At 43.0% G+C, this 27,497-nt stretch overlaps 2 protein-coding genes across 3 annotated transcripts; both read left to right on the top strand.

The window, feature by feature from the left end:
• The first annotated feature begins 4,293 nt into the window (after positions 1–4,293).
• Positions 4,294–15,729, top strand: CCL20 (C-C motif chemokine ligand 20). 2 transcript variants are annotated; one of them, XM_027817363.3, is made up of 6 exons: positions 4,294–4,389; positions 8,121–8,228; positions 13,474–13,535; positions 13,812–13,926; positions 14,796–14,873; positions 15,231–15,729. In XM_027817363.3, exons 3-6 carry the CDS (start codon positions 13,496–13,498, stop codon positions 15,256–15,258), a joined length of 261 nt encoding a protein of 86 aa, XP_027673164.1. In that variant the 5' UTR covers positions 4,294–4,389; positions 8,121–8,228; positions 13,474–13,495; the 3' UTR covers positions 15,259–15,729. The 2 variants fall into 2 exon arrangements, with proteins under 2 accessions (XP_027673164.1, XP_007055047.1); XM_007054985.4 differs by lacking the exons at positions 4,294–4,389; positions 8,121–8,228 and having other exon boundaries at positions 12,609–13,535.
• A 3,879-nt stretch (positions 15,730–19,608) lies between these two features.
• LOC102934459 (C-C motif chemokine 20) lies at positions 19,609–21,970 on the top strand. Its single transcript, XM_007054986.4, has 4 exons — positions 19,609–19,869; positions 20,410–20,524; positions 21,072–21,149; positions 21,600–21,970. Exons 1-4 carry the CDS (start codon positions 19,794–19,796, stop codon positions 21,625–21,627), a joined length of 297 nt encoding a protein of 98 aa, XP_007055048.1. The 5' UTR covers positions 19,609–19,793; the 3' UTR covers positions 21,628–21,970.
• The last annotated feature ends 5,527 nt before the right edge of the window (positions 21,971–27,497 follow it).

Genomic DNA, 27,497 nt, shown 5'->3' with positions numbered 1-27,497 from the left:
TCTCTGGATCTGGCCCAGCTCTGCTCCCCAGCTCAGCCTGGGCCCCTGCTTTCTCCTTAGCTTGGCCCCACTCTGTCTGACTCAGGCAATTCCAGCTCACACGGAGGACGGGACCTCCCTGGCCTCCTGACTCCCTGATTAGCCTGCCCGACCTGTCATTCAGGCTGACCTGGAACATTGGCCTCTCCCCATTGCTCCTAGGGACTGGCAGTCTCAGGGTACTGGGAGCTAGCAACTCAGGTTCAACGGGGCTTGGGCTAAGGGGCTGTATAGTTGCGGTGTAGACATTTGGATTTGGGCTTGGGCTGCAACCTGAGCTCTATGACTCTCCCACCTCACAGAGTCCTAGATCCTGGGCTCCAGCCCAAGCTCTAATGTCTATACCACAATAAACAGCCCATTAGCCTGAGCCCTGCGAGCAGCAGGCACAGTCCAGCTGCAGGTTTTTAATTGCAGTGGAGACATATCTTAAGAGAATCAGCCAATTATTTCTGAAGTTTTGGAAACTGCCCTGATGAGGATGGTGATGGTTGTCTTTAAGTTTAGTATGAGAAAAAAATGAGAATAAAATTTTATGCCCTTCGGGCGCATTATACCTGAAAGGCAAGACTTGAGTCAGTCATCTATGAGGGTCTATTGGACTTTTCAGGCTCATTTGGGGAACAATCTTAGGCCAAAAGCACCTTATCTTGATTTCTGAAGAGAAATCTCATCAGCCCATTAAACAGTGCAGAGATGTGTCTACACCACCAGCAATAAAGCTAAGTAGTGCCCCCAGGGGATCTGTGTAGACTGCTGTTGCCATTTTAATCTGATCCCTAGCCAGTCCTATGGGCTTATGGGAGAACTATCACCTCTCCCGCACCCCACCTCCAGAGCCAGGCTGGACTGAGGGAAAGCTGCTGTGCTTCTGACTGACTTTGTTGGCCAAAGCAGGTAGACTTTGGTATCTTGGTAACCTAGTTGGGAATATAAGCAGCTAGTTGGCTGGTCTTCTGTCGGGGTATGTTTTCTCTGCAGAGTTAAATTAGGTGATTGGGACCTGGGTCTGAGCAGCTATCTTGTAAAGCCATACCCACGTTACTGTGTCCTCACTGGAACTGCACTCATCTGTGTGTGTGTCGCCAGGACTCCTAGGGGCACACCCATGGTACTTTGTGCTGCAATAAGCGGAGGTGCTCTGATCCTTTCCCATTGAATTGTGGGAGAACTTGTCTGTCCAGGGCACGTGGGCATTGGGGCTGGGAGCCTCCCAGCATTTGAGTGATTTAACCTGAATCCTCACTGCAAAGTGTGGGTAAAAGCAGAATGAGGGCTCTAACCCACTCTCACCCCTGTTGGGTCAGCTAACCTGGGTTAAAAGCACCACCGTATTTGAGTGAGAGGATTCTGTGTATGGATGTGGGGGAGAGTTACAGCAACACCTGAGTAAGAGTCTGAGTTAACTCTTCAGAAAGACGGGAGAACCTTGGGCTCCTGAAGAATAGCCCGCTCAGGGGGAAGCTGAGAATACAGCTAGGTTAGCTTCTTTGTTTTGCTTGTGTTCAGTAGCTGCAAGTGGGGTAAGGACTATGGCTATCATATTTGATGATAGTGGGTCACTTTATGTGCTAATACACATAATGTATAATTTCTATAAAAGGATAAATATGGCTTTCGTGATGCTGGAAAATGTTTTATTCCGAATTGCTAGAGAATCCTATGAACAGCAGCTCTAAGGAATCACCACGAATCTCTCTACTTTGGGTAGAAATACCAAATCATTTCTGTCTTCAACTCAGCCTTCCCACAACATCACAACAAAAAATAGGAAAACAAAATATGTGTTTCTTTGGGTAGGGTAGAGAGGGAATGAGGAATTGCTTGTGTTTGCTTTTAGAATTTGTCAGGTACTCAAGATATCATGAGGATGAGCATGGTATAAAATTCCTAGCTATAGATGGTGTGATACAGCATGGCCAGAGGGCAGCAGGAGAGTGTTAGAAGGGAGCCTTATTCCCTGCAGAGGGAAGAAAGTTTCCTGTAGTTTAATTAAAGCACCTGAAGCCAGTCACTTGATAAACCCCCCCGTTTCAATCAGACAAGGGAAGGAGTTGGAGGAGTTGAAGCAGAGTGGATTGGTGTTGGAGCAGAGAGCAGTTTGGGGGGAAGCAGAGGAGAGTTTGGAGAAACGCTGTGGTGGACTAGGAAGACCAAGACCCTAGGTAAAAGGACGCCTGGTTTGTGCAGAGGGAGGGCAGGAAGCCCCACAAGCTGAAGGGCAGGAGAGGGAAGTAGCCCAGGGGAAGGAACCGCTAGTTCAAGCGGTTTACCGCTATCCCTAGGGCCCCTGGGCTGGGACCCGGAGTAGAGGGCTGACCCAGGTCCCTCCCTCTCCACTCCCCTCCTCTAGGACACTAGTGGGGCAGTTAATACCCCAGATCAGGGGCGAGAAATGGTGCCCTGAACCCTCCCCAAGAAGAGAAAGCACGAGACCCATCAAAGTAGTGCCGGCAATTTGCCACAATGGATAGAAGAGGGTTGTTAGTGGTTTTCCCACTGTAAACTTGCTATCTGCAGAGGAGGGTAGGGAACCAGCAATAGCTACTTCTCCTGTGCAGTCCTGCTAGCTCTAGAATAGGGTGTGGATTATGATTTGGGAAAAGGCAACAAAATGCTTCCTGCTGGAGATCTCTGCTCTATAGCTGAGCCTGGTGGCATATGCCACCTTATGAGAATCTATTACAGGAATACTATATCTGTTTGCAGACTAGTTTGGGCTACGTGCTGTCTTGATCTAATTTTAAACAAGGGCAATGAAAGGAAATGATAACTAGGTTAAAAGAAAATTGTACCTAAAGTAGTTCATTGTGATCAGTCACAAATAGTGACTTGTGGACTGTTAAGCCTGCGTGCTAAAGGGGTGAGGTGGTAGGAAAAATGTGATAAAGTTCCGAAGTAAAGCTTCTTGCTGACAGATTGTGTGTGTGGGTGTGTTCATTCATCTGTTCATCATACCCACCAACCCTGGCAAAATGTGCTGTTTTTTAATCCAGGGCAACTTAGTATTAGGTGGGGGAACTCTCTGGATTCGCAAAACACCTTTGTAGGTGGAATTTGAGGTTAGCACCTCTTCTTGTATGTCTTTTTTGGCCTTAAGGTGAATCTTCAATATTAAACACATGGAGGGAAATAGCTTCTTTGATTCACCATGCACGAACTCAGGAAGTGAAGAAGGCAGCAGGATGACCGTTCTTTTGGCTGATGCAGTGCATGTAGTGGGCTAGCCGCCAGAGCTGTAATGAGGACATGTATCTATTACTATCACACCTTCTTTCCCAGTGTCCCATATTACAAGGGCTACGAAGGGTGAGACATGAGTAGTATTGTACCATACTATATTCCTCTTCAGATTGGCTGGGATGTTTGTTTAAAAGTCAGTGTGTGCCCCTCAAGACACTCTCAGTTCTTTTGATGCTAATATTATTTGGCTATGTGGAAGGATCTGATTTAATATGCCCTTCACTACCAGGGCCTGGAGACCAGACCCCAAAGCAGCACCACTTTCAAACAGACAGCACTGTGCGAAGTCCTTTTGTGGATGATGGAATTTCCCCAAATGTTCCAAGAAAATTCTTTGGAACTCCTCCATCCTCCCTCAAATATCCCTTCATTCATGCTTCCAATTATACAGTGTGGTACGCCAGAGAAGTGGTTCTCAACCAGGGGTACGTGTACACCTGGAGGTACACAGAGGTCTTCCAGGGGGTATATCAACTCATCTAGATATTTGCCTAGTTTTACAACAGGCTATATAAAAAGCACCAGGAAAATCAGTAAAAACTAAAATTTCATACAGACAATGACTTGTTTATACTGCTTTATATACTATACACTGAAATGTAAGTACAATATTTATATTCCAATTGATTTATTTTATAATTATATGGTAGCAATGAGAAAATAAGCACTTTTTCAGTAATAGGGTGCTGTGCCTGTCTGATTTTGTAAGCAAGGAACTTTTAAGGGAGGTGAAACTTGGGGGTACCCAAGACAAATCAGACTCCTGAAAGGCGTACGGTTGTTTGGAAAGGTTGAGAGCCACTGCCCCAGAGTTTTAAATCCGAATATCTGAGGTTAATCTCCTTCTGAAATCTCAGAAGAAATCATCTCATCTGGTTTGTTTGAAGAATTGCAGTTCAATGTTTCTGTATCACAGAAAGCAGCCCTGATCATAAGCCACACTTAACTACTGGAAAACCACAGTGACCACTTGTTACAATGACCACTTCTTGTCATTACAGGACGGCAGTCTGTCTCTTGGGTGGACCTGGCTATTGGATTTGGCACCTGTGGAGCTCTTGCTCCTTTTTGACAATCTTCCTGGCTAAATTCCATTAAATAGCACTGGTGAGTAAAGATTCTTAATTTCTCCTAATTGAAGGCTTCAACCTCAAAATGATTGTTTCACTGAATAACGTAATAGATTTTTTTCTGTAAATTGTTAGATTGAGGTTCGCGTAACATAACCCAAAGATCCAAACTTGTTTCTCCCTTTACTAAGCATTCCATAAGGGAAAGTGCACTACATTTCAACATTGTACTCAGAGAGGAACATGGAAATTAATAGTGATCCTGGTAAAAGCCTCTGTTAAAGCAGACTTTGCCACATTGTCTAGGGACACCATTGGGCTGGTATCTTTGGCAGTCTGCCACTTCTGGCCCGCAGATGCCCCTGAAATGATGGCTCCTGGGTGTTTGCTGACAAAATCCTCAAAATGCAGAAAAGCTATAATTCTTGTGAACTCCTTGCCCTTTTTCTCTGGCTAAATATCTGCATCATGTGATTAGCATTTTGTGGCTTTTATCAGCATTATCTTGCTGGGCTTCCTGGATGGAGACTCCAGTATTTTCAAGTATACAGATTCTAATTTATTAAAAATAGATAGTACCAGTAGTTTCACAGACTGTCTAGGTTTCATGCAGAGTAGTATGAACTCTTTGTCTCTAGAGAATCTTCTTTCCAAGACCATCTCTGGGCTTCATGTTTCTTTCATAATGCCCTGTGCTGGGAATGCGGCAGAAGTGTGAACTCAGCCACTGGAATGTGGGAACACCCCCCTTTTGCCTCACAGGTTTAATTGTTCTAGTTGCCAGGTTGGTGTTGATTTGTCTCTAGAAGAAGTCACACCCAACACTCTTTGGCCACAGGGATAGACCTTTAAAGGTGGGATGGAGCAAACAGGAGATAATTCTTGGGTTGGGAGAAGGATTTTTAGGCCTGGGACTCTGCCTTGATATGCGGGGAAGGAGAGGAGTGAAGTCAGAGAGAGAAATTTGAGATATGTTGTGCAGGGCCTGCAACGTAAACAGATTGTTTATACTCTTCTTTTGAAGGTACAAGGTTATTAATAAGAAACCACATCTTTGGTTCTCCTTTTTCTGGTGGCAGTTGCACACGTTTTCCAAGCAGTAAATGGGAGTTATGTGAAACTCCATTCAGAATTATTTTTCCTGTCATCCATTATTAATCAATAAGTGTTCAGTCCTGTATACTCTTCCTTAAGCAAATAGTCATTACTTTGTGAGTGGTTTCATTGACTTCAGTGAAGATACGAAAATGAATTAGGATTACTCCAGTGTGGAACAGATTGCATGATCAACCCCTAAAATTCCTTCATTAATTGTAAATGTAAAACCTTTTATTGTGGCCTGAGAACAGTGCATCATGTGTCCACTCAGCCTCCTCCGAAAGGAAACCTTTTTCTCTGCAGTTGCATCTATACAAAAAAGGCCGTTACTCAGCATCATCCAAAACTCATTAAAATCTCTTCTGGACTAAAGTGCAACATCTATACTGTTATATTTTTCAGGCCTGGGTGGGTTTTTCACCAGACTCAGAGTGTCAGAGATTCTGAAATCCCCCAGCAGGATATTGCATAATCTGGGGCTAAGCTGCCAGAAGTTTCACACTCAGCACTGGAAGTTCGTGTGCCTGACATGTGCAGATCATTGTCGAGTGGTGCTTCCTGAGAGCTCTGGGATGTCCGCTCAGTTCTAGGACGTCACTGATTTCATAACCTTCTCTTTTGACATAGTGAGAATTCCTCCCAACAAACAGAGTTTATCCCGAAACTGCATCAAACCCATGTTGTCTCACAGTATTTCTAATATAAATCCTATTTTAATCCTCTCTGATGTGATAACACTTTATTCTCCTTTAGAAAGGTAAGTTTAATGATTAGGTGCTTAGGTCCTATTGAAATGGGGCTATGTAAATACCGAGAGCCTAGTACCTATGGTACTAATTTACTATAATTATTCTATTACAGCACCAGAACTAAATTATCCAACACCTGACATGAGAGAGTTCTTGAGAAAAGGGCTGGGGAATTTCAGACCTGAAACCTGCTCCAGATTTCATCGTCATCATGTTTATAATTAACTCACTTTATTTGGCCTTTGTGCAATAAAGCAATCATAAACAGGCCACTTGGAAATTACAGTAGGGAACTCCCCTTTCTGCTTCCCTTCTTCCTGGTCTACTATACACCTTGCAAAAGAGTTTTATTTGCAGCAGCTCAGGGTGTGGAAGTGTGCAATAAAAACAAGCATACTACAGGAGGTCAGGCAAGCTGCTGCAGCCAAATCAGCTTGTCAGCAGGTTTTTAATCTTTATTTAGCATATAGATCAAGTTATCACAACTGTGTATAATCAAGGGAGGTCATTAATAGATACTACAAGTGCATAGTAACTCCAAAGAGCCTTTGTAGAGGTACATAGCTACACACTGTTAAACAAACTGATAGACATCATTAATACTCTCCTCCATCTCTCTCCTAAGAAGCTAACGTAATGCATGAAGCCTCAGATCTGGATGGGGATTCTATAACAAGGCAAAGCAGTCAAGTATACTGCCCATGTTTTCAGAGGGACCTCAAACTGCTCTCTAAAATCACAAGTTCAGGCCTATGCACTTACGTTTTTGCAAGTGCCATTTTTCATGGGCCCAAATGTGGATTTGCCTACAGAAACTGCATTTGTGTGTGCAAATAGAGTAGTTACAGGTCTATCTAATTTGCCTATGTGAGCAAAAATTTGTACATGAAAAATTACAGCCACAATTTCAGAAGCTGCTTTGGGAAGTTTGGTGTTTAAAAATATAGTTTGTCTTACAGACATTGGAGGAATCAGTGGTGGTGTTTCTGATAGATCAGTTTTTACCTGTCTTACACAAAAGCAAGCATGCATGTGTGAGAGTTAGACATTTGGGATGTTGGGTTTTCTTTTACCATGTCATTTTCTGTAGTAAAAACTGAATTCTTGCCCATGATTAAAGAGGGGATGTGGATCACGTGGGAATAGTGTTCTGGGAATCAAGGAATATTTCCAGCATTGGGAAGACAGGAGGGGATTGTGAATTGTTCTGGGCAAGAGTCCCAAACTTGCTCACCTCCCAACTGCCACAATCATCCTCTGTTGTACCCCACTATTTACTTTAAAGTTGTTTACCCAACTGGAAATGACTACTTTTCTCTAATGCATTTTCCCTCTTCTTAGAGTTCGAACTGAGTTGGTATAGGACATTAGCACTTATTGCCTGCATGTATTGGCTCTTCATTTTGACTCTGCATGGTGGAGAGGTGTTGTTGCAGAGGGTCTGGGGATCTGTCCCATTCACCAACCCGCCTATTAGTCACTGGAACAAAAGAGAGAGGAAAGTTCAAGGGGGGGAAGAAGACCCTGCAGAGTTGCAGACTGTTAATCTGGTATACCTTGGGGCAATAGCAAGGAAAATCAGAGTTTGGTAGGGTCTGTGTGGGAAAAGAGAGAAAATGTGGAGCGAGGAAAGGGGAGAGACTATTAGGGAGGGAAAGTGGGGAGAGACAGATGAAGGAATTAAGGAAAGGGGAGAATGAGATGAGGGGGAGAGAAAGAGAAAAGGAGACCAAAAAGGTAAAGAGAAAAAATTATAAAGAGAGAAGACAGAATAACAGGGAAAAAATATTGCAGAAACAAGAGAACAGAAGAAAATTATTAAGAAAGCAAGGGGAGGGGCGGAATATAAAGAGTACGAGAACACACACAACTTGAAGGATGTAAAATGTCTTCTATTAATATTTTCTCATGTTTCTGCTAGGAAACAGACAAAAGGAGCAAGGGTAGGTTGAGGTGGCGGAATCCAGTTTAGGCCTGTGACGGAACCATGACGAAGGTGTTGGAGATAAGGGAGAACTTTGGGTTTGAGGTGAGGATATGTGTGGGAAGCGTGAGGGGCTGAAAAGGGGAGAAGAGGGTCTTTTCATACAAGTATTTCTTCCACAGTTCAACACCACTTCCTCTTTTTGATAAATTTCTGTTTGCATTGTTGAACTTGCAAACCTCAGATAGTGCCAGATCTGTCACAGAACAGTACCTTGACATGCTATTTACCTTGGCCTGCAGCTTCAATTCCCTTTTGTGTTGTTTCCAACATCCCCGACATTTTGCAAATAAGTCACTGAAGTCATTATAAATACCCTGCACACAAGTGTACACGTTCAAAGGGTCATTTATCCTATTTGTGAGTCGCTGTACTTCGTTAATCTAAAGTGTTAGGTTAAACAAGTGCCATATTGAAAAAAAAATACATTACCAGGAAAGAGAATATTCCCCAGTGATAAATCTGATGGGTTGCTTAGTAGACTTTGTTAGGAAATGTTTTAATTGTTATTTACTATGTACTGTTGATTTGCATGGCACTAATAGATGAGTAAGAAGATAAGGTTCCTTATAAAATAAGGTGCTTAGGAAATGCCTAAAATAACCGAAGACTTCACTTTTCTATAATGAAAACTAGAATGAAATGGAGTTAGGGGATGAGGATTGCTAGTTCAATACCTAATGTTCAAAGTCTTTTCTAATAGTAGTGAACTTCTTGAACAAAGCAAAGATAGAATGGCTTATTCTGTTTCATCTGATATTTATATAATGCCATCAATCCCAAAGTACTTTAAAAATGATCAACCTGATTTTCAGCTGTCATCTATACAGCGCTATTGAAACCCAGCTCTGGGCTTCCATGCACCACATTTGGGAGAGTGGGGAATTTTGGCCAAGGATGCTGGAGCAACCACTACTGTATGTTCTTATTGAAGTTGGGCAGGCCCTTCCATATCTAATAGTTAACTTAATGGAACTCAAGATTTCTATTTCAAAAGGATATGTTGAATCCGCCTTACTAGGATATGAACCTGTTATTCCAGGCACTCTAGATATTTTCAGCCTGAGTTTTAGACCACTAAGCCATCCCCGTCAGCATAAATAGTTGCATTTAGGATGCAGATTTTGGACTAAAGGTTGAAACATGATTTGCTTCCACACCCAGTTTGTATATTGCTAACACTTGTTTGGTATAGTTATATGTGCTTTTTTGTGTGGTCAGTCTAGACTCACAAGTTTTGTGCATTTGTTTTTTGTGCTAAAGTAGAATGAAGGTGCAAAGCTCATTCAGAAGCACATGGGTGTTAGTGTTCTAAGTCTTTAGGCTGCATGGAATGCTCCAAATAGAATTTCCTTTCCTTTGATTAATTGGCCCTAGAAAGGTGGCTTGGGAGAGATCTGATTAGTGACTAACAGTAAAACAAACAAAAAACAAATAAAAACCCTAGCAGATTCTTACAGGAAAGTGTGTGCAAATTTTATGGAACCTGTGTGACTACCATTAAAAAAAGAGATCTGCAGAATCCTATGAAACCAGGGGTGAAAGTAAGTTAGAGGACCTACCAGTACGCCAGAGTCCTGAGCAGGGGGCGTGGCCTCAACCAGAAGATGCGTGGCCTCAAATGGAAGAGACAGGGCCTTAAATCCCCGGGCCCTTTAAATCTTGATTTAAAGAGCCCAGGGCTCCAGCTGCGGTAGTGGCGGCTGGGAGCCCCGAGCCCTATATATCGCCCCTGAGCTACCAGCTGCAGAGGCTGCTGGGAGCCCTGGGACTCGGGGGCAATTTAAAGGGCCCAGGGCTCCAGCTGCCGCTACCGCAGCGGAGCCCCGGGCCCTTTAAATCACTGAGGAGCCCTGGGGACTCCCGGCTGCCACCGCTACCCTGGAGCTCTGGGCTCTGGCAGAGCTTTAAAGGGCCTGGGGCTCTGCTATGGTAGCGGCTGCCGGAGCCCCGAGCCCTTTAAATCCCTGCCTGAGCCCCGCTGCCCAAGCCCTGGGGTAGCAGCGGCCAGGCTCCGCTGGGGATTTAAAGGGCCCCGGGGCTCCAGCCACCGCTACCATCCTGGTCCTTTAAATCCCCTCCGGAGCCCCGCCACCGCTACCCCAGGGCTTTAAATTGCCATCTGGGAAAGCTGGTCCTGGTACGGTGCACCGGCTCTTGCCAGTACGCTGTACTGGGGCGTACCGGCTTACTTTCACTTCTGTATGAAACCCAGCAAACTTTGCTGCACATGCATGCTCTTTGTCAATACCTGCCTTTATCCTAACCTTGAATACAGGACTGTTTGGCGGTTCACAGATAGGTGGCATATTTAGGTCCCTCCATGGTTATTAGCCAGGTGGTCAGGGATGCAACCTCATGCTCTGGGTGTCCCTAGCCTCTGATTGCCATAAGCTGGGAGCGGATGACAGGGTATGGATTACTCGATTGCCTGTTCTGTTCATTCCCTCCGAAGCCACTGTCGGAAGACAGGATACTGGGCTAGTTGGACCATTGGTCTGACCTGGTATGGCTGTTCTTATGTTAAACAATCCAATCTGCCTAAAGATTTGGTCAGTGTTACCAGCTGGATTTATATCCTCTCAAGTGCAGTGCCCAAATTGCAGTTTTAGTAAAACTGCATCATAGTGTTGGTTAGTGCTGATTGTCTGTCACTCTGATATAACATCCCATGGAGGGAGCATTTTCAGCAGGAGCAGTAATACTGTTTTATTTTCATCGCATTTGACTGAGCCCCATAAAGCACTTATGTTTCAGAGATCACCATAGCTGTGATCCCTTTGCCTGGCATACCGCTGTGCTGACTGCTACATGCGAAGATCTCCACGCACATTGCAAAGCTACCATAATGCAGTCTAAGATCTGCTCCTGCTATGGATGGTAATAGTATTGGCCCAATGAAAGAGAAAGCATTCACATTAGCAATGAGCAGGCATTTTAAAAAGAAAAATGGAAGATTTAAAAAATATTCTGGAGGGGGTGCAGCTTTTCAGATTTAAAAAAATAATGTTAATTTAATGCTCGTGGAAGGTGGTAGACTGATGGCCCTGGAGACTGGAAGGACTGTATTGAATGAACAGGATAAGCATGCAAGTTTCCTCGAATGTTACTCTGTGCCTGCCAAAATCCTTTACCTTTAACTTGGAGAGAGCATCTCTTCAGGTAACATTGTAGTCTAGTCTGCATGCCAGTACTGTGTTCTCTGCTACTGAACATTTCAGCTATGGTAGGATACCACTGAGGTGAACACCTAGTGACTGGGAAATGGATGGAGACCACAAAATTAATGTAACATGTCATTTGGCAACGTAATAACTTTCAGGTTTCAGAGTAACAGCCGTGTTAGTCTGTATTCACAAAAAGAAAAGGAGTACTTGTGGCACCTTAGAGACTAACCAATTTATTTGAGCATAAGCTTTCGTGAGCTACAGCTCACTTCATCGGATGCATACTGTGGAAAGTGTAGAAGATCTTTTTATACACATAAAGCATGAAAAAATACCTCCTCCCACCCCACTCTCCTGCTGGTAATAGCTTATCTAAAGAGATCACTCTCCTTACAATGTGTATGATAATCAAGTTGGGCCATTTCCAGCACAAATCCAGGTTTTCTCACACCCCCTCCCCCCCCCACACAAACCCACTCTCCTGCTGGTAATAGCTTATCTAAAGTGACCACTCTCCTTACAATGTGTATGATAATCAAGGTGGGCCATTTCCAGCACAAATCCAGGGTTTAACAAGAACGTCTGAGGAGGGGAGGGGGGGGTAGGAAAAAACAAGGGGAAAGAGGTTACCTTGCATAATGACTTAGCCACTCCCAGACTCTATTCAAGCCTAAGTTAATTGTATCCAATTTGCAAATGAATTCCAATTCAACACTTTCTTGCTGGAGTCTGGATTTGAAGTTTTTTTGTTGTAATATAGCAACTTTCATGTCTGTAATCGTGTGACCAGAGAGATTGAAGTGTTCTCCGACTGGTTTATGAATGTTATAATTCTTGACATCTGATTTGTGTCCATTTATTCTTTTACGTAGAGACTGTCCAGTCTGACCAATGTAAATGGCAGAGGGGCATTGCTGGCACATGATGGCATATATCACATTGGTGGATGTGCAGGTGAACGAGCCTCTGATAGTGTGGCTGATGTTATTAGGCCCTGTGATTATTGCTATTATGCTATTACCAGCAGGAGAGTGGGTTTGTGTGGGGGGGCGGGTGAGAAAACCTGGATTTGTGCTGGAAATGGCCCAACTTGATTATCATACACATTGTAAGGAGAGTGATCACTTTAGATAAGCTATTACCAGCAGGAGAGTGGGGTGGGAGGAGGTATTTTTTCATGCTTTATGTGTATAAAAGATCTTCTACACTTTCCACAGTATGCATCCGATGAAGTGAGCTGTAGCTCACGAAAGCTTATGCTCAAATAAATTGGTTAGTCTCTAAGGTGCCACAAGTACTCCTTTTCTTTTTGCGTAATAACTTTCAGTAATAACTCACCTGTACTGGATTTATTTTGTACTGTTGACCTAGACACTCTGTAGGACACTCTCCAAATGCTGTTCAGGTTTTATTTGTCCCATGTAGATATTCAGGAGCCATTGAAATATATAGTGTGACTAGATATGGAAAGGTCGTCGGATACAATTATTATTTATTGAGCTCCAGACATAAATGAAGACATAACGCACAAGTTGCTTTAAATTTAAATCTGATGCAGGTAGAACAGTTTAGACAGACAATAAACTGGCAGAAGATAAAGGCAGTGCTGTAAGGCAAAACAGAACTCTAAACAGAGCCAGACCTTCTTAGCCTTTTCAAAAATTAGGTTTATTAAATTAGAACTCGGCAAACAAAGACACAGCTCCTATCTGTAACAGACTTTCTCATTTTCCTCATCTTGCAACCCAGTCTCACCCCCACAAAGTACTCATGTGCTTCACCCACAGAACTATGTATTTCCTTTATTTTTTTTTTTTTGGCCTGAATTTTCTTTCTAACCTAGTTAGAGAAAAAAACCCCAAAGAGGTCTACTGCCTATGACAACAGCATGGGTCAGGTTAATTTTTAAAAGTGGCTGCCACAATGGAACTGCTGAGGGGAAAACCCCATGATGAAAAATGGAACACACCCAACGGTGAATTCCCTGAGGTCTCCAGCTGGCATTATAAGCAGGTTGTCTGAAGCCAAAGTCAGCAGATCAGAGCAGCCGGTTTTCTGATACTTTTGAAGTGTAGACTATAGTAAAACCTTACTGAACTGAAAATGACCAACTTTATCAGCAGAAGCTTGATCCTGGCTTCTTTGATGGGGCTGCTGCTGTTGTACCTGTCTGGCACTTCTGAAGGTGAGTGTTCTTTGATTTTTTCATTCATTTGATTTGATTTCATTGGCTCAGAATATTGCTCTGGAGCATGTCAAGCAAACTGAGGTGTGCCTGTAGGGTGGTAGGAGGTCTCCCAGAGAATTAAACTATATGGTGGTCAGGACTTTCCTTCCAATTCTAGTGGAGTTCAATGTTCAGGGATTTGTCAATGTTGTATCCTGGGCAGGATTAAATTATTGTCCTAATTTTATTTTCCTCATTCCTAAATAAGTATTCCCTTCCCCCCCTCCATTTCAGCACAAAACAACCAAGATTGCTGCCTCTCTTACTCCACAATACGGCTGCCTCGAGGGGTCATAAAGGGCTACACAGAACAGCTATCCAGTGAAGTCTGTGACATCAATGCTATCATGTAAGTTACCAATCAGAAGAAATTCAGTCACACGATCAGTACTTTCACTGCCAGGCAAGAATTAGCCTTTGGACTTTTGTGTGATGAAAGCAGAAATGGTTTGATCACCATAAATAAACTGTCTTTATCTTTTTCAAAAGGAAAACTGTTCTATAAAGTTCACTTAATATACAAACACTGTTAGTACATTATAAAACCTAACTATTAGGAAGGGAGCATTAACTCACATTCTTACAGGTTGTCTGTACAAAATAAATATAAACCTGCCTGTTTAGGAATCTAAGAAATGCCACATGGGATCAGACTAGTGGTCCATTTAATCCAGATTGATTTAGCCTCCAACAATGGCTTCAAAAGAACATTTAACACCTCTCCTCTCCATCCCATCCCATAAGGGACACTTAAGCAATACTCTTCTTGTGGGAAAAGTTTCTTCCCAACTCAAAATAGTTAGTGGATCTCTTACATCCTGAAACATGAGGGTTGAGATCCCTCATATTTTTTATACCATCTAGTTTAATTGTAGCTCTTCCCACAATTCTGAGAAATATCTAATTGTTGTTTGTATTTAGCAAAGTTGTTTGCCTCAATATCTGGTACCAATAAGTTCAACATAATTGTTCACTATGTTTAAAAATATAGAAATCAATTTTCATCAGTTTTAATCATTTCCTTTTAATTTAATTGGATGTCTCCTTGTACCCATATGAGTGAGGATGAAAAGGAACACCTAATTGGCCTCCTCTATGAAGCCTGCTGCCGCTTTGTATGGAGCAGCCATAGAATATGTTTCTATTCTGCTCACTGTAGCCCTAAGGGATTTAATAGAAGGAAGTTACTATAATTGTTTACCATACCTTCCCTTCTAGTTTTCATACAAAGAATGGAATGAAAGCTTGTGCAAATCCAGAAGACCGCTGGGTGAAGAGGCATCTTCTTTGGCTGAGGTAGGAATAGTTTAAAACCTATTAACCTGGTCAAAACAGAATGTGTCTGAGTATCCACTGGCAGTAACAGAGCTATATTCTTGCTGGCACTGAGGGGACCAGCTATGCACAAGTAGAATACATTTTTGAAAATGTGTGAATCTCACTTCCCTCCCTTCTCCTGCTGGACCTGGTTGAAAAACTTTTAAGCCCTCCTAGTGCTAGGCATAGAAGTTTCATATACTGGCCTCTCCCACCTGAGATACCCTGTTATTGACTGATAGCACGAGCTGTACCAGGGGAAGAGAAATCCAAAATTCACACCATGACTGAAGTGGTCCCCAATGCTTATTCATGTGTTCTTGTTGTTTTTCATAGTCATAAACTCAAGAAGATGTCACTGTAATGTGGCTTTTGAAATGGAACTAGACACAGAGGCGGCTGCAGAACCTAAATTAGGTTGGAATCATCTCTTTGTACACGATGTGTGCTTACTGACCATTATTCCTGACTTCTTTGGAACCACTGAACTACTGAAGTTGATTCATATTGCATCATTTGTTTGCTTGACTTAAGCATTTTGTTAAAGTTGCTTTTTTTCTTTGCTTATATACAATATTTGATTACTGTGTAAAGAAGAAAACTGTTTTAAACTATTATAGAAAATATGTGCCCTATTGGGTTTAGAGCATTTGGATGTCATTTGTGCTATTTAGCATAAGTAAAATAGATAATTTATTCTATTTATTGTTACATCATAGGCATTTTTGGTGCCAAAAGCTGTTCCCTTTTAATTCTAAGTAACGTGATCAAGAACAAATGGATTAAATATTTTGGACTATTGTAAAAACATGTGCTTGAGAGAAAGTGGAGTCTGTGGAAACTTTAAAAATTACATTAAAAATCCAAAATGAGACTTGTTTTATTGGCAATTTATTGTATACCATGGATATCAAAAGCCCTTGTGTTTCAGAACATCCAGGCCAGACCATTCTTTATCTGTCCTACATCTGTAAATGACAGTGGATGCCTCTTTTGTTTCACTCTACATTTGCATTAGGAAAGTTGTAGACATCACGGTGTATATGAACCCTCCCCCCCTTCCCCTGGCGGAAAAAAAAGCAGCTATCTACTGCATATTAGTTCCACGTGACAAGCTGTTCTTGGTCTGATCTTGCCTTTGTCAAACTGAGAGAGTTCCTCTGCCAGTCCCTAAATATATTTAGGAGGGAAAAAAAACACCTCAGGGATGGAGGCTACCATTGATCTTTGCTTCTTGATAATGTAATGGGGATGCTGCCACGCCCCCTGAGGAGGCTTTGAAAACCAAACCAGTCAAACATCAAAAAGCATATGTAACTAGTCGCCTTTTTAGTCCAAGCAGCAGCTCTTCAGAGCTGGCTCTCTGGGAGGTACCAGGCTTCAATCCACCAAAGACATAAGCACATGTGTAACTTTATGCACTGGAGCAGTCCTACTGACCTCTGCCTGCTCCCTCCTGCCTGGCTTTCTGCTATAGTTTTAAAAAAAGCAGTGCACATATCTTCACAGGACAGTCTCATGGCTTGTTTGCTGGTTAGGGGTGGGTGGAAAGACCTATCCCTCAGTGGATTGATCAGGAAGCAGTCCCTGTAAAGAGCACTTTGCAGATATTTCCTCTCGTTTAGCTCACTCCACAGGTTTGCCGTGCTGCAGTGGGTTATCGGGCCCTGTGCTATAAACTGCTTACAGGACGAGACCCATGTACCATTCTAGGGCTTGGGCAAGGGCACCAGTTACTAAATGAGTATTAAGCCTGTTATATGTTGACACAAGCCATGTTCAATGATTTATTAATTTATTTTGAGATATAATAATTATAAGCACCTTTCTTGGGCACTGAGCAGAGTCAGAATAATTAAAATATAGTTGCCATTAGTTAGAGCCCATCATGCCGCTAACTTGTTAAAAGGCTGAGTAAGAATGGTTATGTAGACAAAGCCTATAGGACTGTAACAGTCCTTGACAGGAGCCTCAGTTGAAACTTCAGTGGTGGTGGGATAATTCTTCCCAAGGTGTGGAAACTCTTTGCTTTCAGGGGCAAACCCTGTTGATATCAGTAGCAAATTCCCATTGAACTCAGTGGGATCACAAGTTACTGGGGCCAGTTGCAGGAGTTGCTGGGTGAATTGTTTGGCCTGCTTTATTCAGAGATCTCCTGTATTTCAGTCTTCTTAGAAACTAGAAAAGATTATCACAATGGTCCCTTCTGGCTATAAATGATTCTGTGACCATGATCTGGTCCTAACTTACTTCTGTTAAGAAACCCATCTTCACTGTTGACTTTGAATTTTTGATTTACTTAAAGATACTTTGTTTTTTTCTTCATTATATTTCTAGTTCCTATTTTTAATTAAGTCTTATCTGAAGTCTCTCTGTCTAGACTTTTCCTTTCTAACAGTTTCCTCTGGTTAATTTACCCATTATTTCATTTCCACATCTCTCTTTATGTCCTCTGCTTCCTCCCCTGAATGCTAATCTTATGTCTCAGTCCTGCCTCATCTCTTCGCTCTTGGCCACCAAAATAGCACCACATTCCCGCTCCCTGAATTTCAGTCTTCTGACTAAATATCACCTGATTCCTTTATTTCAGGGGTTCTCAAACTGGGGGTTGGGACCCTTCAGGGGGTCACGAGGTTATTACATGGGGAGTCGTGAGCTGTCAACCTCCACCCCAACCCCGCTTTGCCTCCAGCATTTATAACGGTGTTAAATATATAAAAAAGTGTTTTTAATTTATAAGGGGGTGGGGGTCACACTCAGAGGCTTGCTATGTGAAAGGGGTCACCAATAAAAAAGTTTGAGAACCACTGCTTTATTTAAACCACCAAAAGCAGCTGGTGGCAGTTTGACACTTCTCCTCCAAGTCTGTTACTGATCATTGCCCTTTGTTTAAAGCTCTTTACCCAGATTTCAGTTCCCATTACAATGGCTTTATCCAAGCCTATTTGAATGACATTTTCAGCTATAATTTTATGGGGTTCTATGTTCAAAGTTCTACTAAAATCCGAATATGTCACTGTACGTACTTGTTACTATTTTCTTTTACTCTGTTTTTAAATGGCTCCCAAGTATAGGCTGGATACATTTTTACCCCCAAAATTCATTGTCTGTGATTCTAAAGGAGATGGGATACAAGAAAGGGAACTGAGATCCTTGGTTTTCCCTTCACAGCAAGGTACCAATGACTGAGACAAGGGCTATTACTGCTTTTAGTGAACATCCTCATGATGATTTTATTATTTATTTTAGTCTATAGAGGTTCTTATAGTGCCCTCATCACAAGAGTAGTGTATTAAACATTGTAACTAACATCTGTCATGGGTAGTTTTGTTCTCTCTTTCATCTCCTCCCCGATGGAGAATTGAGAGACAGAGAGAGGCTGCATTAAATACCATTTTGGAGGCCATCCCAATGTAGGAGTTAAATGTAATTTTGGTAACTCTGGTTCAGGAATCATGAGGAGTGAGTTATTTTACATTGGTTTCAGGACAGAGACAGCATCTTCCTGTGTGTGTGTATAGCACCTTTTAGTACAACGGGACCTCACTGTTGACCGGGGTCTTTGAATGCTATGGTAGCTGTACAAATAATAAACAACAGAAGCTGTGGGTGCTGAGCACCTCTAAGAAAACAAGCCATTTAGTTGCCTACATATGGACTTAGGTGCATAACTTTAGGCACCTCAGCTGCAGCCAAATGCTGCTTGGTGGCGGTGAGGAAGGAGCCCAATGGGTGGCCATTGTGGTGGTCATCATCCTGGCCCCATCTCTGGAATAAAGTAAAGTTGGGTTGCTTTGATTTATGCTGGCTGCCTATGGTCCAAGTAGCTGGAGATTGGCAGCTCTATGTGGGGGTAATCCTCAAGGAGTTGCTTAAACTGGTTTTAGGGCTGTTTTTTTCCATTGGAGCTAAAAGCTCCCAGTGGGTTAATCCCACCTCCCTCTGTTTCAGGTTGTACCCTAACTAGCCACATTTACCCTTAGAGGTCTGTTAAGATGGACACTCCCTGCAGAATTTCAACCCTTGCTAATGTGGGGGTAAGACAAAAAGGGGAACATGCCAACAGTGATACCTGAAGCTTTAGAGGAAGACACAGTTTCTGGCCCAAGCAGCTTAGATACAAGGAAGGGACCCAGAACAAAGTGACACAGATGTGTTTGGGGAGGGCTCATGGGAGAAGTATATTTTGAGAGTATTTAAATGAAGAGGGGGAGAATATTTGGTGCTTGAGAACAGAGTTTCAAATATAAGGAGTGACCTGCATGAAGGCACAGAGGCCAGCATGGAGGTGGGGCAATTAGAAAGAAGGCTTGGGAGAAAGGATGGGCAGCCAGAGGGAGAACAGGAGAAATAAGAGGAGCAATGTTGGTGGGGGAGATTTGCACAGGGCCTTGGTGGGGAGAGCACAATGCGTGAGCTTTCTGAGGAAGAGGAGTCCAGGGAAAGGCATTCAAAGCAGTGGTGACATGAGCTGAGTAGAGGTTTGTGAAAATTTAGCAAACGGAGCACTAGCTCATTTCGGTGTGGGCTCTCTGTCTCGTCTGCTGTCGCTCACGGTCCCACACCCACAAGTGCTCAGGTGCTTCACCCAAATAACCATGAACTCACAGGGTTTTTTATTTCCTTCTCGGCTGAATTTGTTTTCCATCCTGATTGGAGAAAAAAGTCCCCAGAGAGTTGATGCCTAGGACGTCATGAAGCAGGTTAACCAGCCTAAAGGAACGGTTGAAGGAAATACCCTCTGAAAGGGGAGTGGAACACACGCTTGTAGGAATTTCCTGAGGTCATGAGCAGATGATATAAGCAGGTTGTCCATGGCCAAAGCAATCAGTTCAGAGCAGCTGATTTTCTGATATACCTTAAGTGAAGCTTTAAATAAACGCAACTGTTGAGCTGAAAATGACAGGCTTTGGCAGCACAAGCTTTATCATGGCTTCTTTGGTGGGGCTGCTGTGCCTCTTCTGCACTTCTGAGGGTGAGTAATGTTTGCTTTTGGAGCCATGTGTCTAGAGGCAGAAATATTGGTAGGGAGTATGATAATTATGTTGAGTAATTTGAGCTGTGAGGGTAGCAGCGGGTCTCCTAGGGCATTACACTACTGTGCAGGGCTCTCCCCTCCCTCCTTTCTTTAATTTTATTTTGTAATGAAAAGTGCCAGAGAACAGATATAGTATGAAAGGTGGCTGTGAAAGTATGAAGTATGAAAGCCAAACTCAACCTATTCTGTGTATCCCCTCTTAGGTACTGTAGCTCAGTCTCTGTGCATAATTAATCTTAGTCACCACTGCTGACAATGCCAGATGAGGTGTCAGTTCTGACCACTGGGGGTTTACTTGCTGCTATTTTTACTTTTAAATCTTTTTTTTTTAATGATGAGCTTTCCTATCGCTACAGATCTGGCTTAGCCTCCACTAAGGGGATTATGACACATCCTTAATTTGAGGTCTTTGTCCCACCTACAGGATGAAAATTAATTCTGTTCCACTCATTTTTAATGCATTTTTCCCCATTCCAGCCCAAAGCAACCAAGACTGCTGCCTCTCCTACATGAGAACTGAGCTGCCTCGTCGGGCCATCAATGGCTACACGGAACAGTTATCAAATGAAATCTGTGACATCGGTGCTATCATGTAAGTTACCAGCTGAAAGAGATTTAGTTGCAATGGACCACTATCTGTACTTATGTCACAAGACTTGGTCTTTGAACCTAGACTAAAGGGGAAATGGCTTTATTCATAAATAAACTTTATTTCCTTATTTGGATCTATGAAATCTAATCCTATAAAATTCATTTCAAGTAGAAAGAACTTTTATACCTATAGGACATACATTATTAGGAAAGTGCTTGACTCACATTCTCACACAGTATCTGTATGCTGTACGTTTAAGTCCCAAGTGTTTTGAAATGCTAGGCAAAGGTACAGACAGTGGCAAAGGTCCTGCATGTTGGCAATATAAGACATACTTCATATTACTGGAAAATGAGTTTCTGTGAAATAGTGATCATTATTCTAAATTGTCCTTTCACAGTTAAACTCAACCCTTCTGCCTCTACTTTTGAGTGGAGCACCCATATCATGAATTTTGTTCTATTGAATTAGCGTTCTGTTGAATGCAGCTCTTTATGGCTCAGTAGCAGAACCTTATTGTCATTATTCCCTCTACTTTTCCTTCCAGTTTCCACACAAAGAATGGGTTGAAAGCATGTGCAAATCCAGAAGACAACTGGGTGAAGAAGCGTCTTCTTTGGCTGAGGTAGGAATACTTTCAAATCTATTAGCCTGGCCAAAACTGAGCGTGACTAAGTATCCACTCACAGTGGCAGATCTAAGCTCTTACAGGGGACGGGGTGTACAAGCATGGCTGGGCACATTTTGAAAACGTGTCTTTCGCTTCTTGCTTTTCTTGTGCAGAGGAGAAGGGGGTGTTGGGAGCACATTTGTTTTAGGACTGATAGGGTCAGGATGGAGACAGGTGTTCCATTTGCCCCTAACTCCAGATAGGATAATGCCATAGATTGCAAATACTGGAATCGAGAAGAGAAATGCAAATTTCAAATCTTTAGCTAAATTAGTTGCTGATGTAAATTCATGCAACACTAGTGAGTGCTGTGGAACTGAACCTGTTTACACCAGCAATGCATTTGGCCCTCTGACTAAAGTAGAACCTGAAGCTTATTCATGCTTTTTCTCTATATTTTTACAGCAAAAAGCTCAAGAAGATGTCAATGTAAGACAGTTTCTGAAATGGAACTAGACAGAGGGGTGGGCTGCAGAACCTAACCTAGGTTAGAATCATCTCATTGTACACTGTTGTGTGCTTGCTATCTACTTATTGCTCACTTCTTTGGAACCATTGAACGACTGAAGTTGATTCATATTGCATCACTTGTTTGCTTGACTTAAGCACTGTGTAAAAGTTTCTCTTTCTTTGCTACCATATATATTACATGTTTGATTACTGTGTAAAATAGAATATGATACACATGTATTGGGTACTGTGTGCCCTACTTGTTTTAGTGTACAGTGTATTCATGAACATTAGCATAAATAAAACAGGGTATTCTGTTCATTTCATTTTTTTGTCTAAAAGAGTTTCCCTTAATTTCTAGTGTGGTTGAAAAATAACATAGGCTAAAGTGAATGTTTAATATAAAGACAATGGATAAAACTTAAGTATTTACTCTGGGGGGAATTCTGCGCCACTGCGCATGCACAGAATTTATGTCCCCTGCAGATTTTCTTTGCTTCCCCACAGAAAAATGACTTTCTGACTGGGAAACAAAGGGAAGCCACAAAAGCAGTCATGCGACCCTCCCCGCCAGTAGGTTTTGGGTGCCCAGGGCAGCCAGCAGAGAGGTAAATCACTCTGGGGCAGGAGTGCAGGACTGGGGAAGACCCGGCTATTGGCTCGTACCCTGCGCCGGGCTCAGCTGCTAGATCCAGCTGGGGTAGGGAAGATGGGACTTCCTCTTTCCCTGCATGGCATATGGGACTGAGTCAGACCCACCCCCCCAGGCTGCAGGAAGCTTTGAAAACTCTCCCGCTCCTGCTTTCTGCACCCATCGCTCCTCAGCTGCAGGGGGAGGGATCACTGTACGGGGAGCTGCTCCCCCATCCAACCAACCCCTGCGCATCCAGACCCTCTCACCAAGCCTCACCCCCTGCACTCAGCACCCCCCACTGCACTCAGAACCCCCCATGATGAGCCCCACTCCTTCTGGTCTGCACTTGGACCACCGTGATGATCCACCCACACCCAGATCCCCACTCCACTGAGCCCCAACCAGCTGCACCTGGTTCCCCCCCAGAATCTGGACCTGCAACTGAGCCCCCCACATCCAGATCCTCCTGTTGAGCTCTATATCCTCCACACCTAGTTACCCCCCCGCTAAGCTCCAACCACCTTCAACTTGACCCCCCCTGCAGAGTCCCATTACTGTTGCACCCAGAACCCCCCAATAAGCCCCTGTGCATCCAGATCCCCCACTGAGCCGCCCGCACCCAGATTGCCTCACACAGAACCCTCTCGACCCACAGCTGGATCCCCCCATACTAAGCCCCTCTATACTTGGATCCTGCCTTGCTGAGCCTGCCTGTCTGCCCACACCTGGTGCACTTGACATGGAGGGGCAGGGCACTGGGGTGTTTCTGGGGCAGGCCTGGTCCTTGTGCTGTGTCAGGGTTGGGTGCAGCCTCGCTGCTGAGTCTGTGTCTCTGGGGGGAGCTGCACAGTGATCTCCCACCTCTGTGCAGCCAGTGGCCTGTGCTCCCCACTGCCATGCTGGAGCTTCCACATTTATTTGACAAATAAAATTTGCAGAATTTGTAGAATTTTAAAATATTGTGTGCAGAATTTTTAATTTTTTTGTGCAGAATGCCCTCAGGAGTAGGTATTGTATGATTAAAATGCAAAGGTTTGAGAAGGAAACCATGGTGATCATGAATGTGATAATAAAACATTGCATTAGCAACCCCTCCCCAAAAGTTGCTGATATGAATTCATATTCCTGAAATAAAACATTTTTTGTTCATGAATATCCAGATCACTGTTCCTATGCTCCTGGAATTATACTGCTCATTGCTGTGCATCCATAACTGTAAATTAAAAACAATGGCTCCTCCTCCTCTTACCCACTCTATTTGCCTCATGAAGGCAGTGGGCATTATGGGTGGGGGTGGGGGGGAATCTTCCAGAAGAACTGATGTCTACTGTATATTTGTTCCACATAATAAATTGTTCTGGGCACAGTTGTGCCTCAGTTAAACAGAGGGAGTTTATCTGTTGTTATATTTGGTTTGTGCCACAAAAGTTCAGGAATGGGAAGCACAGCAGATCTTTACATGCACTATCAGCCGAGAGGCTAAGGTGTGACTAGCCATCGAAATAGTTACCTACCCATCACAAGAGGTGGTCCCTGAAAGTGTGTTGTACCTGTTCTGTTGATAGAAGACTTCTATTCCAGGGGCTGTTAATCAAGCTAAAGGCTAACTGTCAGATGGAGAAGTGCAAGAGGACTTCCTATGGTGCTGCCACTAGTTCCCCACTAAGCATTTTCCTGCTTCCTCTATAATCTAAGTTACTAGTACAGTAAGGAGCCCATCCTTTCTTTTCCTACGTGGAAGAACAATACAAAACGTTATTGCCCTCGGGACTGTGCAGGTCACCTCAGAGCCCCCAGTGGGCTGTTCATATGGCTTCTTTGACTGATAAGTCAGTGTTGCCAACTCTTATGATTGTATTGTGTCTCTCAATATTTGGTATGTTTCTTAAAACCCCAGCTCCTGGAATCCTTTGATGCTACCTTGGGCCTTTAGGCACTCATGTAATACAAATAATAATCTCTTCCACAGTGGAGGAATGCCTGCCCTAAAGCCATAGGACAAGAAAGTCCTTGGGTATTGTGCACAATCTGACCTTATTTCAAAGTCTATCTCCTCATTCCCTTTTGGATGGTAGAGACAAGTAAAAATGTGGCTAATTCCTATGGTTACCAGGTTTCCTCTAAAATGAGTAGCTGTGAACTGTGCTCAAGTCTGCTGCTGGAAACGGTAGATAAATCGTTCATCAAGTATGCATACAATAACCTTTCAAGTGAAAGTAGATATATGTGTCAATGTCTAGCCAGAAACAATATCTTTGCAACACAGTAGGCTTGATACAAGTCTAATGAAATCACCTACCAAGTGGGGAAATGGGAGCCTGAAAGATATAAAAAGACACAGCCCTGCATCAGGAGAGCAGAAGACATTAGCTTGGTAAACTTCACTACTCACTCAAACATGGCAGTTACTGGCTGCAGAAGGAATCTTTTTGATAGACCAGGATGTCAGAAATAGATATCAAGGGGTCATGCATAGCTCCAGAAATGCCTGCTTTGGCATGCTACGCTATGGTTGTAACAGATTTAGCCAAAGTATGCATACACTAGAGCTGGTCAGAAAACAATTTCTGTTCTATGGGGAATTCTGACATTGATTTAATTCCCAAACAGAACAAAAAGTCAAAATTTCATAATTTCTCACAGGACAGAAATTCTGAATAATTTTGATTGAGACATTACAATATTTTGTGTTTAATAATATTTGAATTGTTTTGCTTTGATAAGGTTGGAATGTTTTGTTTTTATAATGTAAAAACTATAAAATTATACAAAAATAGATTAGTATAATCTATTACAATTAATATTTTAATATACTATAAAAGTCTCAATGAAATTTATCAAAATGATAGGAAAAAGTAAAAACAAATAATTTTGACTATTGAAAATTTAATCGCAATTGACACATTTCCATTTTGATTTTAATGAAACTGCATTTTCTGACAGAAAACTATTTTGTTGAAACTTTTTTGTCCTTTCATGAATCAGTTAGCTCTGGTGCCTCCCACAAGGGGTCTGCAGTTCTCATACCGCCAATGCATACGTAGGCAAAATACCCAGTGTGCGTAACAACCATCTCTTTTCCTTATTTAGAAAGTGCCTCAGGATTGCTCATTGACCATCATCTTCCCTGTCGTGGGCCCGCACAGGCTCCAACCATGGAATGCCTGAGCAGACACTCTGGAGCCGGGCCTAGTGTGCCAGCCTTGCTATCCTGAGTGCGTAGCACAGAGCTCCCCTTGAGCAGGAGCCTCCATTCCTTTCTGATTTGGACCATAGAAGGAACAAGGAAGGAAGCTATAAATTGTCATAGGAGGAGGTAAGTTGTGTATCTTATTGGTGGCACAAAGCCTTCTCTGCTCCTTGCCCCTCTGCTTAGCAGCCAGGTGGGATTAAGAGAGGGAGGAAGCTGCCCTATACAAAAGCATCTAGAAAGGGAAGCTGCCTGAGAAACCAAGCAAAGAGGGGGGGAACTAGGAATTTGTTGAACTAGTCTGACTGGGTGGAGAAGGGTGAACAAGCGTCCAGGACTGGAGGAAGTGGGAAGCGCAGAAGGGGATAGCATGACGTTCTTTTGAGAGGACTAGCTCTACCGCATGCTAATTGCACCACACATGTATGCGTTTACACGCACAGAAAAAGTTGGTTATGTTTTTTGTACACAAAGAGCGAACATATTTTTAGACTGACTTATTTTAGATTAGAAGAAACAACAGCACATAAACAACAGAAGTTGAGTGTCCAGAATGGAGCACAGTTTGTCTCCTGTTTAACATGCTATCTATTCTGATGCACATAATGGCAACTACCTATGCAGACAGCAGATGCCTAGAAATTGTAAGGTGCATTATACAGAAATGCAACTGTTAATTATACAGGTTATAGCCATGATTAACATAGCTGAAATGTGAACAGGCTAAGAATACTTCCTGAATCTCTGGATGGGACACAAGGGAAGTGTTTGTGTGTGTGCGTTTAGAGGGCACTGGAAGTGGGGAATTCCATTCCGAAACAAACAGCACTATACATTTCCTTGGACAAAACCCCCTTTGGCCATTTTAGTTAACCGGGCAGAAATATGGAAGTGTCATTATGCAATCTTTCTGAATTCATATGGGAGGGGACAACATACAGATAAAGAAGGAAGGGGATGGCCCATTATGTTCTTCCACTCAGGCTACTAACCCCCCACCCCCCGCCCTGGAAAAAGCTCACTATGCCCATGACTAACACAGCAGAAATAGGAAGTGGCTTTTTTAAATCTTCCCCTTGCTCAATTTACCCTAGGGATTTCATGATTTAGTTCAGAATACCACAGAGTGACCTACTTGAGAGCAAGTGGGTCATGATACAAGTTTAAATCAGGAAGCCTAAAAACCACCCTTCTCTACAAGCAACGTTATGTTTGAGTAAGAAACACTTTCTTCTTTCCCCTTAGAGTGACACCCTGGCTTAAGTACAGAGAGATTGTTTTTGTAATGTGAACTGAACTGGCAGAGAGTTAAAGAGGTTCTGGGCCTCGGGGGGTATTGCTCATTGTAGTTGTATTATTTCCCCCTCATACAGTCAAATTCAGTTGGTTCCCAGTGCTCTAGATGTGTTTATTGCAGCCTTTCAAAAGTTTTTAAATACTGACAGATGACAAGGCTTATCAAGCTTTTTGCCTTTTCTGAAGCACTGCTAACACAGGCTAACGTGCAAAAGCCATGCACAAGAAGTTAATCTTGCATGCTGATAATGTCAATACTTTTGATCTCTCTGCATAACAGCTGATCGCCTCATCCATAGATTAAAACTAGTTCAAGGTTGTCTCAGCAGTGCATACTTCCTTCCAGTGTAGGTATTTTAAATTCCGTGCAATGTATGTGGGTCTTTTGAAACTGGCTTTATATACCAAGAGGCTCTCTGCAGACACTAAAAACTCCATGGCACTGAGTTTGCCAAGTGTTTCTAGCTAAAATTTCTTCTCCTAATATTGTGCATTAGCTAGCTATTGCCCTCCACCCAGGGGTGAAAATAAGCTGGTATGGGCCGGTACGGTTTGCCAGTAAAAAGTGGCTGCCGGTACCGGCCTGTACGCAGCTGACGTTAAAGCGCTGCCACAGCAGCACTTTAACATCGCTACCCCTTTTGCACCCCTGTTGGCGGCCCTACCGGGGACGGGGTGGGGGGGCACAAAAGGGGCAGCGATGTTAAAGCAAAGTTAAAGCCCCGGCAAAGGT

Source organism: Chelonia mydas, chromosome 9 (assembly GCF_015237465.2).
Source record: "Chelonia mydas isolate rCheMyd1 chromosome 9, rCheMyd1.pri.v2, whole genome shotgun sequence".
NCBI classification, from domain to species: domain Eukaryota; kingdom Metazoa; phylum Chordata; order Testudines; family Cheloniidae; genus Chelonia; species Chelonia mydas.
This window is presented reverse-complemented; position numbering and strand designations above follow the sequence as displayed.